At 38.6% G+C, this 15508-nt stretch overlaps 1 protein-coding gene across 1 annotated transcript in view; it reads right to left on the bottom strand.

The window, feature by feature from the left end:
* Window positions 1-15508, bottom strand: part of coro7 (coronin 7) — an 85092-nt gene that overhangs the window by 48715 nt on the left and 20869 nt on the right. The window contains exons 8-9 of the mRNA XM_024271485.2: window positions 6020-6103; window positions 4849-4931 (exon numbers count right to left, since the gene is read on the bottom strand). Of these exons, the coding sequence (XP_024127253.1) occupies window positions 4849-4931; window positions 6020-6103 (167 nt within the window). The remainder of the gene's footprint in view (window positions 1-4848; window positions 4932-6019; window positions 6104-15508) is intronic.

The following is a 15508-nucleotide window of genomic DNA, read 5'->3' as shown; positions in this document are numbered from 1 at the left end:
AAAAAAAAAAAAAAAAAAAAAAAAAGATTTATATAATTTGAATCCCAGACTTCTATTGTAGCAGAATAGCATGGAAACAGATAAGAGAGGAGTCTAATAGTAAGAGACAGAAGATCCAAGAGGTGGATAAGTACGGATAAAGAAAGGATTACTAGTTGTGTTTTTGACAAGATAGTAACCCGTGGAGCAATAGGTCATTGAGACTTCTAGTTAATGACACGGCATCAAAGAACAAAGGAACTGGAGGGGGTTATGGCTCAGAACAAGACTTAAACATGAGCTTCCACGATAAACCAATAAAAACTCATGAGGAGACACTATCTCGACTGAAAAAAAAGCTTCATCCACTTTTCCTGGTCAGCCTCCCCCTCTCCGCCTCGCAATCCTGAACTGAAACCCCAAATGACTAACAGATTCCAGACCCGGCGTTTCGACTGTCAGAATGCTGAGTTCAGGTTCCCTGACGGAGCGTGTGCGGTCACATCTTGACTAAATAGCCTCCCCCCACTGCCGTCCTGGAGAGCGAGGAGGGCTGTGGCGGAGATGTCAACTTGACCTTTTCTTCCACCTTAAACATTCATTTCTGAGCTGCACCCACACAGCCGAACTCTGCTTTTTTCTTTCATAGAAAGTGAACTTTGATGTAAGAAAAAAAAGAAAGGTCAAGCTATCTTTTAAACTCTTTGTGCCTTTTTTGGTCTAGTATGGTTAGCAGTGGCGCAGCTGCACCTAATCCCCACAGGAAAGCCTTCATCTGGGACTGATTTAGGAACGCCTGGGCCAAAGTGGGAGAAAAAAAGAGGGGGGGGGGGTTGTTCTGTAAAATGTTAGGTCTTCTATGGCGCTCGGGCCTTTTTCCCGATCCGTCTGATTAAAGGGAGCTTGGCTCAATTACACCCACTAACTAGGCCCTACATTTAGGCGTGACCCACATAGCAAAATACAAAGAAACAGAGCACAGAGAGTCAATCCAGAGGCTGAGCGCGAGCCTCACACCTGGATCACTCCCCTGCTTTCCAAAAACAATCTGTCGGCGGGGTTGGCCAGAGGCCGGGTTCTTTGCATAACCTGTGACTTGGTTTAGAAAACGGTCAGGGACAACCTCACGTCTGCTCCAATCAAGCATCTCAACTTTGGTGCCAAGTCAAAGTGATCAGTTACCAGCAAAAAAAAAACAAAAAAAAGCACCCAAGGTCTGAAAACTAAAGAAAGTGCATGGGTGCTAAAGTCTTTCCCTGCATATTCTTGAAGAGAAGAACATTAGTAGTGACTGAAGACAATTACAGGGGTCACTGCTAGAAGTTTCTCTGAGGTTATGCTGAATGACCCCTAGAGAAGCCCCGCTTAATTCGTTAATCTAAAGCGACAGGATGGTATGGACCAAAACATCATCGGAGTTCAGCTGTGGTAACGCCACCGTGCGTAGCTGCTAAAGTGGAGGTGTGTGGATGAAGTTTCATGAAGTAGTGAGCCGGTAGCAATTATGTGCAGTTGTAAAGTTCACTGATTGCAGCCGGTTTAGATGCCTAATTAAAGTCATTCTTAAAATTCTAGTTTACGGAGGCAAGAAAAGGAGAAAAAGTAGGACACGGTGACCCACTCTGTTCTCAAAAGTCCAGATCTGCATGGAAAACAGAAAGGCAGACTGGCAACCCTCTCAGACTCATCTCCCTCATTTTTTTTTTTGGTCTTCATTTTCAAGCCTGACCAAAAAGTAAGCATTTCCCCTCTATTATTCTCCTTCCAAATTATATTCCACCCACAACCCCCGTTTTCCTGGCTCGTGATCCCGGGCCTCTTTATCTTGTGGCACTCCAAAGAAAACAGTTCTACTGAATGTTGTGGACAAGCACAGCTAACCTGATACAAGCCAGCTCGCAGCTCCAATTACACACCATGTTAAACACAGCCGCTTTTATTAACGACAGACGATACACGACAAACAAACCCAGATTTATGCACACCTCAGGTCTGAATGACATGAAGGAAATGCCCCAAAACTGGGAAAATTATGTACAGTGGTAGAACTCTGTTAAAATTGGGGAAATTTGATTTCAAATCCAGAACTAAAACAAAAATGATCTGCTAATAAACCAACGTAAACATCGGTTAAAAAGTCAGTAAACAGGATCATTACACAAGCAAAATAGGATCCCTAATAGATAGTGGTTAACATAAGTGGCTAATGGTCGGGTCTGCCTGTTATCAAGAGACAAGCGGGGCCATTGTCAGGGAATAATGACAAACGGATTTCAAACTGGGACTGGAAGTTATTTAAGTTAATAAAGAGTTTGACTGACAGCCCTCTAAGTTTAACTCCAGAACCCCTGTTTGTGTTCTGGATGTCTGCCACTGCAGCCATTAGCTGACAAAAATGGAGCCTGGAACAGCAGCTTGGGCCAAAAAAAAAAAAAGAAATCAGTCAATTTAGTAAAAGAACAATGATTGGTAGAGTCTTAAGCAAGGATACACCAGCTCGGTGGCCTTGTGGTAGAGTGTTCACCCTGAGACTGGAAGGTCGTGTGTTCAAATCCAGACAGTCATACCAAAGACTCAAAAAATGGGACCTAGTGCCTCCCTGCTTGACTCTCACCATTAAGGAGTTGGACTGGGGAGTTAAACCACTGAATGGTTCCCAAGTGCAGCTGTGTCTTCAGCTCACCACTCCCCTGGGGGACAACTAATGAGATTTAACACCAGACATTTGGTGCACGGTCAAGAACATGCTAAATCCTCATTACTCTATTTTTTCTATTGTTACTCTTTATTAGCACATGTCCGTCATCTACAGTTAGAAGAGGCTCGGTGTGATGTGTCAAAGTGGTACAAATCTTGCGGAACTTGTTCCAGGTTTTTTCTTTCACGGCTCTTTTCCGAGATATGAAAGACTTTGTATCATTTCCAGGGTGTACCCTCTTTTTACCCAACAGTAACCGGGACAGGCATCCCCGTGACCCTGAAAGGATATAGGGATATATCCTGTCATGCACAGGAAACTGAAATTATAAATTTCTCCTCCATGATCATTTTCCAATGGTTTGTACTTTCTTGAAAGAGAAGGGACTACCAAATCCCAGTCCCTGATTGGTCAAAGTTTGACCTGATTTATCTCTTGTGCTATCTTATGGGGTCCAGATGACCCCAGCCTTACATTGACGTGTTGTCCATCCCATGACAAAAGTGAACAAAGGTGGGCAGGATTTCATGTCAGCCATGGACACCAGAGAAAATCAGAGATCATTGAAAAAAAAAAAAGTTCAGCGTACTATCTTGTGGGGTCCAGATGACCCCACTCCCAACATCAACATACCTAGGGTAGCACAAGGGTAAGCAGGCAGTGTTCAATGGCCTTGTACGTAGAGCCCAAAAATGGTTGTACAAACTAGCTACGAAAGGCGCATTTACGAGACTTTTCATTGGAAGTGGCTGCTTGAACGCGCGTTACCGAGGCTATAGATAAAGGGCTCAGGGCTCATGCGAGCCAGATAACTTAGAAGTGATGAAGAGAAAAAGGGAAACGAGCAGGGAAGGGCAAATTGTCATCCGTCATTTTCCTGCTCGACTCTTCCATCTCATTGCGAGGATTCGGGCATCTGGTGGGGATTTAGCCTTGAAGCCACGAAGCTCCTTGACACACCATCCCAGTACGTAATGACATGACGGAGGTGATTTAAAACAAGACAGAGAATGAAAAGCGGATGGTGAAGCATCTGCACATATGACGAAATACAACAGCTAAAAAGTATATCACGAACCCTAAATAAATGACGAGTCAAATATGGACAAATAGAATCGTAAAGATGTGGATTAAACTACTTGAAAACCAGACGGTAGACAGAAAAGGCTGCACCAAAATGTTTCAAGATGGAGACAACTCCTCTCTGTTTGTTCGTCTCTTGAAGACATCATCACTGCGTGTAAACCTCAACATTCCTCCGTCTCCAAGCAGAAGCAACACAGATCAACACTCCAGCAAAATGAACCACCTCGCACTGTCCTCGCTCTGTGGATTTATTGGACACACACAGAGAGTTTTTCCACTCTTGAATCTACAAAAGGATGTCTTATTAGCGAGCAACAGTGAGATGTGAAAAATTAAAAAAACACAAAGATGTTATCACATGACGAACAAGTGATTAAATGATAAAAATGGAGGTAACAGGAGAAGAGTGCAAAGCAGACAGAAGATAATTTCCTAATTAAGGAATACATTTTCGGCACCAAAACTTCTTGTAAAAGAGGAAAAATCAATAGACAAGGAGTCACAGAGCGACACGTTCTATGCAAACGTGCAGCTTTTTTCCTTGTTTTTGATAGTGACAATCAAAATAAATTCTGGCTCAGCCAGAAAAAAGCCCGGCCGGCCTCAGTTTGGAAGAGCTTGGCCCATTGACCTGTTTATAATAGCAGCAAAAATGCACGAGCTGAATCTGACAAAGGAATCTTCCCTCCACCCCCCTCCGTTTGCCTCTCTCCTGCATCCTTTCATAACCCTCCTCTCTGGAGCTCAGCCACGCTCCTGCTACCCTCTGGTCATCAGCAGGCGCGTTTGGAAAAATAAACGCAGCGACTGGAGTAATGGGCTGAGCTGAGAGGAATCAATGTGCAGGCAGCAGCAGCTTCTATGGACTCTGCGCGTGTGGCTATGACCCGGGAAATAACAAGAATGTAGAGGGGCGGTGTCTAAGATCTGGGAGGTTAACATCATCCACGCACATACTGTCCGCTTGATACCTCAGATTACGCTTTGTGCTGTGACACGTGAGCTCCCACTGATAGATGGCCATCAAAGTGCGGTACATGTGTTGTTATGACTGTTACAAGGTTCCCAGCTGATGCAGTACTCACCCACTGGAGGTGCCGAGCGATGCAGAACTGATAGAAGAGCTCAGCTTCCGGCTGTCCCAAAGTCTCACCTCACGACTACGCATCTATGCAGAAATCAAAACATCTATGAGGACGACCGGCGCCAAAGACCCAAATTCAAACCTGCAGTGATTAGTAAAACCCCTTGACCTCTAAAGGTAATAAATTTCACTAAGCCAAACAATACAAACTGTTAAAACAATATGTTGTGCACTTCATTTAAGGTGGACTGAAGAGTTGTAGTAGAAATTCTTGCAAAACATAATTTACATTTTCAGAAAACTTTCTTCCCTGTCATAAACTTTAAAGTTTTGAAATATTGAGCAAAATATGCCTCATAGAAAATTAACGAGAAAGTCATCAAAATTCAAAATTTCAAATAGATTAGCAACAAGCATTTAAATATATTCATGCACTATGTTTTAATCTTTTATAGTGAAATTAAAAAAAAAAAATCAGTTTACCTAATATTTTAGCAACATGCTAACAGTTTGGGCTAATTTGTTATCTACTTGGTTTTTAGGCTAATTTAGAGCTTACCTTATATTTTAGCAACAGGCTAAAGTTTATGACTAGTCTAGTTTACTGAGGAATCTTAGGCTATTTTGGAGTTTGGAGTATTTAAGCAACGTGTTAGCTTTTTTGGCTAATTTGTGGTCCACTGGGGTTTTTAGGCTAATTTAGAGTTTAGCCTCTATTTTAGCAACAGGCTAACATTTTTGACTACTTTAGTTTATTGACTAATTTTAGGCTATTTTGGAGTTTAACTAGTATTTAAGTAACAAACTAATGGCACGGAAAAAAATTTAAGCAATTTTACTACAAATTTTTCAGAAATCTGGGTCAACTTTAGCCCTCTTTCATAATTTTTAATGAAATTTCCAGTCTTTTAGCAAATGTAACATTTTGCAAATAGCTTTTGCATTTTCAGCAAATCCCTTCAGCAATTAAAGTAAATTATGTCACCATTTTTATCACAAACTTAAGCATCTTCAACGACTACTTTCAGTAAAAAGGAGTCACACTAGCATCATCACAGGTAAAGCAACATTTCTAGTTTTATTAGTAATAAAATGCTTTTAATGTAATTATAATACGTTACACATACTATAATTTTGTTTGAATCTGGGTTCTTTTCTCTTTTGTTTCTCACCATATCAAAGCCAGTGGTCACTAAAAGGTCATCCATGGCCCACAGGATACGAGAATCCTTGTTGCTCTGAAGGCTTTTGGCACTCTGGGAGACAAATAATAAAAACAGCCCAATTAGACAGTCTGCAGTCACAAAGACAGGCAACAATGACAACTGCAGGATAACATCGCTTCACTTTGAAAATGATGAATGAATCCCTCTAGGAAGAAAAAGGCAGAGTTCTTTGGTGCCTTCCTGTCGGAACTGAATAGGACTTGTCCCATTAAAAAAAGGTTGTTTTTGTTGATGTAACAGACGAGGTGACTTCTATGATAAGTGGAGCCAAGAAACCGCGGCGTTGTGTGAGCATGTGCTCATGGGGAATACTTTTCCTTCACTGTTTCCATGACAAAAATATGCGTCACAACACCAAAGCCAACCTTGGTTCAACAGGTGGAGGAGCTGTCACAATAAAAGCAATGTTTATGCGAGCTGTCACAATAAAAGCAATGTTTATGCAGACAGCAACTCCAATGTGGGTCACACAGCTAAAATCTGTTAGGATTGTGTTCAACACTGATATGATTATGAACTTAACAACAAGGAAATGTGCTTATTGTACAATGTTATAAAGCTTTAGAATTTTAAAGAATGTTCAGAAAATAAAATTCAATTCACTAAAGTGTTTGTATTAGAAATAAAATGAAATAGGTCATTCTATAAAAATCCATTATTTACACCATGAAAAAATTAAACTTAAAACAAATCAATAGTTTCAAAATAAAAGCATTAAAACCTGTCACCATTTTATCATTTATATATTAAACAATGTGAGACTGTTAAACACAATTAATTACGAAACTGTTGGCAAAAAGTAAACTTTTTATGACAGCTAATCATATTTTAAAGTTGTATGCCTAATTGTATAATATGTGGTCCCTAAAAGGAGGTTTAGTGAGTAGTTCCCTCCAGCCTCAAATGCAACTGTTTTACTGTATTTCTGTGGTATTTACCCAAAGCATACCACACTCGTACGGAAACTGTGTCAACTTGAGGGGGAAAAAAGCTGTACATCAATTTTTTTTTTTTTTTGAAGGATCTTTTGTTTTCTCCACAAAGCTCTTGGGTTAACGCTAAAATTTCCATGAAACAGTAGCAGTAAACCCTTCATCCCTACCGTGTCTTCAAAAATTACAGTTATCTTTTTTTTCCCCCTGCTCCAAGAAACACTCCTGGATGCTCAGTCACTTTTCTGGATTTTGAATTCTAGTGCGAAGCTGCAATCTAGAGCCTACAGTTAACTAGACACATACGACACATTGTGAAAATAATAATAAATAGGGGGAATTGAAGCTGAAATGGTGCTCCACTCAAGACGGTAAAATGTTTAAGCTAACAGGACACTTGTTAGATCTGTAGCTGAAGCCAATGTGTGGACATACGTGGATAAACACGGAATGATTACTTCCTGTTTGAAAGTACTCCGCACATCTGCAGATCTGGCCTTTTTATGCATTTTTCTGCTTAATCTTAAATATGCAAGGTTAAAAAAAATCTCTCACAAAAGCTCATGTTCACAAGCTTTTAATAATCTTTTAATCAAAAAGCTTGAGCCAAGACTTCTTTGTAGAAAGTTCATGTCAATAAAAAAAAAAAAAAAGAAGAAAAGACGTATAAATCCTCAGGACGTGCGCTCTTGGGCTATCTCCGTTCAAACAAGATTTACTGGTGTTATCTATGAAGAAACGTGAGATTACTCCACTACATTAGCATGCGGCAACATCAAATGTGCACGTCCACTGCTGCACCTCTCCCAGGGATGATACATCTTGGTCCACAGCACAGTTTTAACTGACACCACCTGTGTTTTAAACAGATGTTTTCTAGCTCCTGGTGGGCTCTCAAGGGGCTTTATCCCTGAGGAGAGTTTAGAAAGAATTCAACCAATGCAGGTCAAAAAACACCTCTTTGGAACAACAGGATCAAAACATTGATAAAATTGATAATAAATCCCGGACTGAATAAAGGAAAATTATTCATTTTTTTAGCCAACAAGTTGGTGTCAAGCAGGTAATTGAGCTCATTTGCCACAATAAGGTCTTACAGGACAAATTTTACACAAAAAGGACCAGATCAGTAAAAGTCTAAAATAAATTTAGTGCTAAATAAAAAGAAAATAAATAAGAAAAGTGCAGCAGAGCCGATTTCCACCTGTCTTTTTCCTCAAAAGGAAATCAGGCACATCATGCCAAGCTTTAAATGATTTGAGCACAGTCTGTTATAAACAGCTCAGTGATGATTCCAGTGTTGCAGCTTTTTGGAGCCCTGTGTGGAGTCTGACTGAAATTCCAGATGAACAGCAAAAGATTCCAGCAATATTTATAACACATAAGGATAAACAGAATAGCTGCGCATCAGCAGCCCCTCCCCGCCCAAACAATCAGTCATCCTAATGCATTGCAGAGCTTCACTTATCAGTAAGAAGATATCAATAAATGGAGGTAAAGGTGTAACTTTTGCTCTGTGGAAGTGCAGTGCTGTTATGTTTATGCTAATTCAGGTAGATTTAGCCTTTCAACACATTTACAGTTTTAAAAACCAGAAAAATATGGGGATTTTAAAGAGAAAACAAAAATCTGTCATTTGTTGTATCTCTAAAAACTTTGCGGATGTCAAGTTGAGACATTTTCCTATTTATTGAAAAAAAACAGACCTCCCAGGAGATGTTGCTTCGTTGTTATACTGTTATTTCAATGGCAGACCTCCCAGGAGAAGATTTTCAATTTTTGTCTTCATCCTTTCACAAATCACCTATGCTCGTGACACTAATCCAACCCAATTTATCACAACTTACAGTTTCCATAGCTGTCAAATAACTTTTTTACTTTTGAAACATTGTATCTTACATTTTTTCAAAATATTGTGTAACAGAAAGAGACATCTTCCATTTGTCATTCAAAGGTGGATCAATAAACTCAATAGTTTTTGTACAGATAACGAGATCAAAAAGGTGCAATTAATACATGTAACGAGCGGACAGAAGAAGATACAGGTCTGTGAGAGCTACAAATCTTCCTTGTTTTTAGGTAGCCAAATACTTTTTTCCACCATAATTTACAAATAAATTATTTCAAAAGCACCCAATGTGATTTTCTAGATTTTATTTTGCTTGTTTTGTTTCTCATAGTTGAAATATACAGATTATAAAAATTACAGACCTCTTGCATCTTTTTAAGTGGAAGAATTTGCACGAGTGGTGGCTGAATAAATACTTTTTGTTTTGCATCATATCATTTTTTAATATGAAAGCCCCAAAAACTTAAAACATTGTGTGACTTATTTTTTTTCTGCAATGAATTACTCATGCTTGTAATTGTTCATGTATTATTTCAATGATGTATAAAATTTAAATTTAGATACAAATGTACATTTTAGTTTTTCTATATGGATTTTATCATAACCAACAGGTAAAAAATGTAAATAAAAAAGTTTCCTGACATAATATGGCAACTCTATCAATAGCTTTTATATTGTATAGCTATACATTACATTAGATTAGATTAGATTATCTTAGATATACATTTTAGAAAACTGCAGATGACACTTTAGTTGAAACATACACTTTAACAACATACTGTATCAATTTTAAAGCTCACTATTCCCTCAGTTTATGTCTTAGACCAGACTATATGAGAAAAAACTCCAATATGGCAGCCATATTGTCCTCAAAGGCAAATATCTTATTTGAACATTGCCATAAATATACAAAGGATGCTGCAGCATAGATTACGTTAGATGCTTTGCTAACATCCGATGGGATTTTTTGTTTTAAGGAAGCAAAGTCAAGAAACAGCTACTACAACTACCATTCAGGACCAACAGAAAGATGAACATCTGGACCTGTGTTCTGTGTATAAATACTAGAAAAAAACTCTGTCTTACAGCCAAGCATATAACTCAAATCCCACTCATCTAGAGCCCCCCTTCACTGCATGCTAAAGCTTACCAACACGGAAAAAATTGATCATGACGTGCATTTAAATAGAAGGAGAAATGTTTCCCCAAAGCAGCAAAGTAAATATTCAAAATCCAAGACAAAGGAGTAAAACAGACAAGCAGAAGAAATCAAACAGTTTATGACAAAGTATGCAGAGGAGGTGTGGAGAACCCAGCTGCACCTGCTGATCCAACCAGCTTTCATCGAACGCTAAAGGAAGTGGAGGAAATGACATCATCACATTTTGGAAAGAGTATTACCATTGCAGGTGTCGGCTTCAATGATGTGAGAAAGTATTTTTCGGACTGTCGGATAATAAAAGAGATTAACTGGGTACTATAGATAAAGTGTGAATGCTCGAACAGATAAAAAGTAAGGTTGATTCATAGTGGATGAGATCAAAAAGGACATTTTGTAAGCTGAAGATTCTCACGTGGAGCTTCCAGTTTGCAGTCTGACCAATTATGGTCTATTCAATTTCTTCTCCCAATATAAACAAATAAGTATCAGTCCATCTCCGTCTGTCGCTCTTTTTCACTCCTGAACTTGAACAGACGGTTTGCACATCTGTGTCACTCTCTGAGAATGTTGACTCACCCACCAGGATGAATATCAGGTGTCCCTGCGCACATATGGGAACTATCACAGTCTCAGTCTCTGTCAGTCTTCTCACTGTTTAGTCGATCGGTTTAACAGGGAGCTGTGTCCAACTGCACCAAAAGACTTCAGTCGGTCCACCGTGTTGATGCTTTCGACTCAATAATATGCTACTCACACACTCTTTCTCTGAAACGTTCGATTTAATTCATGCTTTCTCAGAAAATGTTGCCCTTTTTTCCATTGTAGGTATTAAATATGATGTTTTTAAGCGATTTAGCTGTAACACTAAGGGAATAGCGGGGCTGCAAATCTCCAGCTGCAGCTGTTCACTTCTTCATCTGTGTTTTCCTCTTAAATTTTCTCTCTACTGGGATGCATTAGCAGACTTGTTTTCTCTTTTATTTCCTCTTCTTTAATTAATAATCATGGCTGAATTTCTTTTTAATCTACACAGAAAATCCTCTCTCGGGCTATCATCCGTAGCTAATGAATCATTCACAAATTACCGGGTTTAACTCGATTTGTCTAAAGTCTGGACGTGGCATCTCAATTAAACCTGGAAGGATGGAGTTTGAAGAGAACAGCAGGCAAGGAAGTGGAAGCGAAGAGCAGAAACTTTATGATTTCACTTCCTCTGCTGCCAATTTCTCTCTGTTAATGAAAACCAGATTAAGTTGCTTAATTTCAGGAGGTCCAGAAGCTGCATTCCTTTTTTTTTTCTTTTGGTTACTTCTTTTTATACCTTTTAATGCAGTGCACACAAAAACACAACTGAGAGGTAACGGAAGCTGGATGGAGCGTAATGTGAGGCAATGGGGAGGTAAATCTGAAGGCACAGCTGTAGCAGCAAAAAAAAAAATCTAAAATGTAATTCCCCTGAAATATGAGGTTGGCTAAAAAAATACAAAAAAACTTTTTTGTCATGAACATCTGATAAATAATGTAATAAATCTGCACTCTATAGTTTAACTTCTTTTTGGCTCTCCTACAGGCATTCCGTCATCTGTCTCTATCCTTTGCATCAAATAAATACAGTGCAGAGTTAAAAGATGAGGCAGTCGGAACAGGTTGGGGGGGTTAAGGTTTACAATCTCCCCAAATGGTTTTACAGACTGGACTGATTCCAGGTTAAATAGAATGGAAAGGCTTTCAGCTGTTTTGTATCTTTCCCTGTTTTATTTATCCAGCTTTCCTTTCTTTTACTGATAACAAGTGGGAAGCACTTTGTAAAAATGAATCATACCGGTAGGGAACATTCTCAGTCCATTTATCTTACTGGGATCAAGAGGATATTTCACCAGCTTTATCCTTCACACTCCCAACACAGGTATCAAACAGGGCTAGATCTCAATTTTAAAAATACTAGGCCTCGTTACAGTTGACAGACATTAGCTGTCATTGAAAAAAAGTATCTTATATTAGACTAAATGACAAGAAAAAGTTAATAATAAGCATTTTATTTGAAGTTTGTCAGTACAGACATTAGCTTTTTGTAAGAAAAAGGTTGAAAACATATAAATATTCAATAAAAGTATTTATTAAAGACAGCAAGGTTGTTGGAATCAAATTTTATGTTCTTGTTTTTTAAAGAATGGGTCACAAAAAGATACAACTAGCTTAAATTAATTTATGATATTTAGCAACACTTAATGCTGCCTCAACAAAGATTATAGGGACCAAAACATCTACTATTTATATTTAAGGAAAGTTAAGGTGCTTCAGATTTGAAATGCATTTTACAATTGCAAGAAAATGTATGTGAATCCTTTGGGATCACTTGAATTTCTGCATGAATTTGTAATAAAATGTGTTCTGATCTTCATCTAAGTCACATCAAATGATAAACATACTTTGCTTAAACTAATACAACGCAAAAAGTTAAGTTTTTGTGTTTTTAATTAACAATATGTGTAAACATTCAAAGTGCATGGTGGAAAAGATATGTGAACCCTTGGATTTAATAACTGTTGATTTAATAAATCCAAAGATTTGATAACTTCAGCCAAGTTGAAGTTGTATTAGTTTAAGCAGACTGTGTTTATCATGTGATGTGACTTAGATGAAGAACATATTTTATGACAAATTTGTTGAGAAATCCAAATGATTCAGATATTTTTTCTTGCAACTGTATTAGGTATAGATATAATAATATAAAAATAATAATCTAATCCTCGTCTTCTCTGTCTAAGATAGAGGTTTTATTTTAATAATAATTGATGATTAGGTGTGGGAAAATTAATTCCAAATACATACATACATACAAAGAAAGTGAAGTCTATTCTTTTTAACTTGTCCAGAAAAGCCCTATTACTGTTTATTTCGCTTTTTATTTTATTTTTTTAATTTTCAATTGTTTGCAACATATTCGTTCCATATTTCGTTACAGGTTGCGAGCAAGTTATGCTTGCAGTTTCTGTGCAGAAATTTGTGCAAGACCGATCACGATCATCTTGCCTGACTGCCACAAAGACGTCATCCTGTGCTGTGAAGGTCTGGAAAAACACTGACCCCAAGAATCCATTTACTTCTTTGGAAAAAAAAGACTAGAAAAAACAGAAAAGAGGGACAAGAGGCAAATAAAAAGATGGGGTCTTGGCAACTTATGAACTACCTTTCAGCAAGTAAAAGAGACTGTAAACGAGACATTTCACAAAAAGAATAAAAAAGGTTTATTAAATCAAATGATATTTAGTTGGGAAAAAAATATATTAATTCAAATTGCAAGAAGCCACACTTTGTGAGTTTTTAAGTTCACGCAACATGCTTTATCACCTTTACTAAACTCTGTTTTCCCAATATGCCTCAATAAAATGCCATCCTAATCATCAATAGAGATTTGAAATCTTGTAACTTTGTTAAATTTCCCAGAGATGGGTCAATTACATAAAATGGTAATGGTCATAGTAGCTGTGTAAAGAAAAAAACTCTCATGTCCTCATGACCACTGATCACACATATGTTCAAAAAATGTATAAAAATATCTTTAAAGCGGGTTATAGGTACGTAAATCACACCTGTCTGGTGACTTTTAGGAACTTGGAAAAGAAAACCTGTTCAACTGCTGTTTTAAGTGAGGCGAGGCAATAAAGTGGTACCAAATCTGGTTACTGAGCCATGGTGCTAATTAGGTCATACAGCCACAGCCAAAGATTTAACAAGCCAATCATGCAGCTCTGGGTTGTGGTCTTTTGAGACTTTAAGGATAACATGTTGGGCCCAGTTGCACAGACGACTGGCACCATTGGCACTTTGCCTCCTGACAGTTTCCTTCTGAGAGAAAAACTCCTTATAGGGGTCATGGAGGTTGGTTCTAAATGAAACCCTGGGACTGAGCTATAATGGAAAACAAATATGGTTACCAAGACCACTGGAATACCCATATCTGGGTTTTAGTCCAAAAGAAGCTTTGGCTGGCCTGAGATGATCTCAAATGCATATCGGATGTTCTCCGGGGTTTTTTGATGGTTACTGTGGTTGATGCTGAAGCAATGAATATTCTAAAGATGCACTTAGTGGCTGAGTCCTTTAAATGCGAGCGGGGCAGGAGAGAGCACTAATGACAGAGGAAAGGATGATGCTGCGCCGACAACCACAAGAAACCCTGACACCCTGTGCTGATGAGCATCTGCACGCCAGACCTGCTCTCTAAAAACAAAACAAAAACAATGAATAGTTGGTGAAGGGATCCGATGAAGACGGGGAGTTTGAAACTAAGCAGGAGCACAGAACATGCAGCTAATCATGGCTCAATTCTACACAAAGAGCCTTCGCTCCCGCAGCCCGTTCAGTGCCTGGTGTCATTTATTGGCCTTTCATAGCAGCAGTGGATCCAGTTGGCTGATTTAACCCCCTCCCTGGAAACCACATCACAGGGGCTTCACATCTTCAAAGCACCCTCGCACATTGGTGTAGAAACCTAAGTTGTGAACAGGGACAGTTGTGTGTGCAGGTGCTGCATATGTGTAATCATGGACTCCTCTGACCTGTGTAAATACTGACGACTACTTAGTGGTATACATATATATATATATATATATATATTGCTGTAATCGATAAACTTCAAAGTTTCCTGAATAAATTCAAAAAAATTTCAAGAACTGTACCTAGAGTGTTCTCCCACTTATTGGCGTTTTCATTGGCGGTTTCATTACTTGCAGATTTATTTTTTCATTCGTGTTGTCCTGAAGTGTATATATATATATATATATATATATATAGTAGATATAATAGTGTTTACTGCAGCTGCTGTGTGTTTGGCTAAACTGACATCAGGAAAAAACAACTATGAAAGGCAAACAAACAGGTTTCAAACGGTAAGTGTGTTCTTTTTTTTATACCCAGAAACAACACAAGATTCCCTGGTATAAAGTGCATGAAACAACAAGACAGGTTGATGACAGACAGCGTGAGTAATTACTTCATCTACACTATGCCAACAAACATTTTACTCTGAAACTGACGACTCCCGGCCTTTGCAGTCCTCGCATTTTTCCCCACATTCTCAGAGTAAGGTAGTTTCTATTTAGGTCTGGCATGTGACCACAAATTACAGCAGGAACGGTTTTCTTAAGAAGCTCAATTAATAAAACATTAGTTGGGTTGGATTTTGTTGGAGAACAATAAACAATATATCATCTTTGGGCCATGTGTGAAGCAGATTTCTGGCCAGAGTCTGTGTGTTTAACAGTTTTAGCTTTGTGGGTGTGTGGGTGTGTGTGTGTGTGTGTGGGGGGGGGGGTGTGTGTGTGTGTGTGTGTGTTGCTTCTGTGAAAAACAACATCAATGCAGGTATGAACACCTGTGTCTATTCTCAACCCAAACATGGAGGTCTCACCTGTGGGGCTCTAATGGGGGGGAACTGTTATTAAATCGTCCAAAAAACCCAACTGATAGAAGGTATTCATCTTTCACTT

This window comes from Oryzias melastigma, linkage group LG8 (assembly GCF_002922805.2).
Source record: "Oryzias melastigma strain HK-1 linkage group LG8, ASM292280v2, whole genome shotgun sequence".
In the NCBI taxonomy this organism is placed as follows: Eukaryota; Metazoa; Chordata; class Actinopteri; order Beloniformes; family Adrianichthyidae; genus Oryzias; species Oryzias melastigma.
The sequence above is the reverse complement of the archived record's forward strand: the minus strand, read 5'-3'. Positions and strand labels throughout refer to the sequence as shown.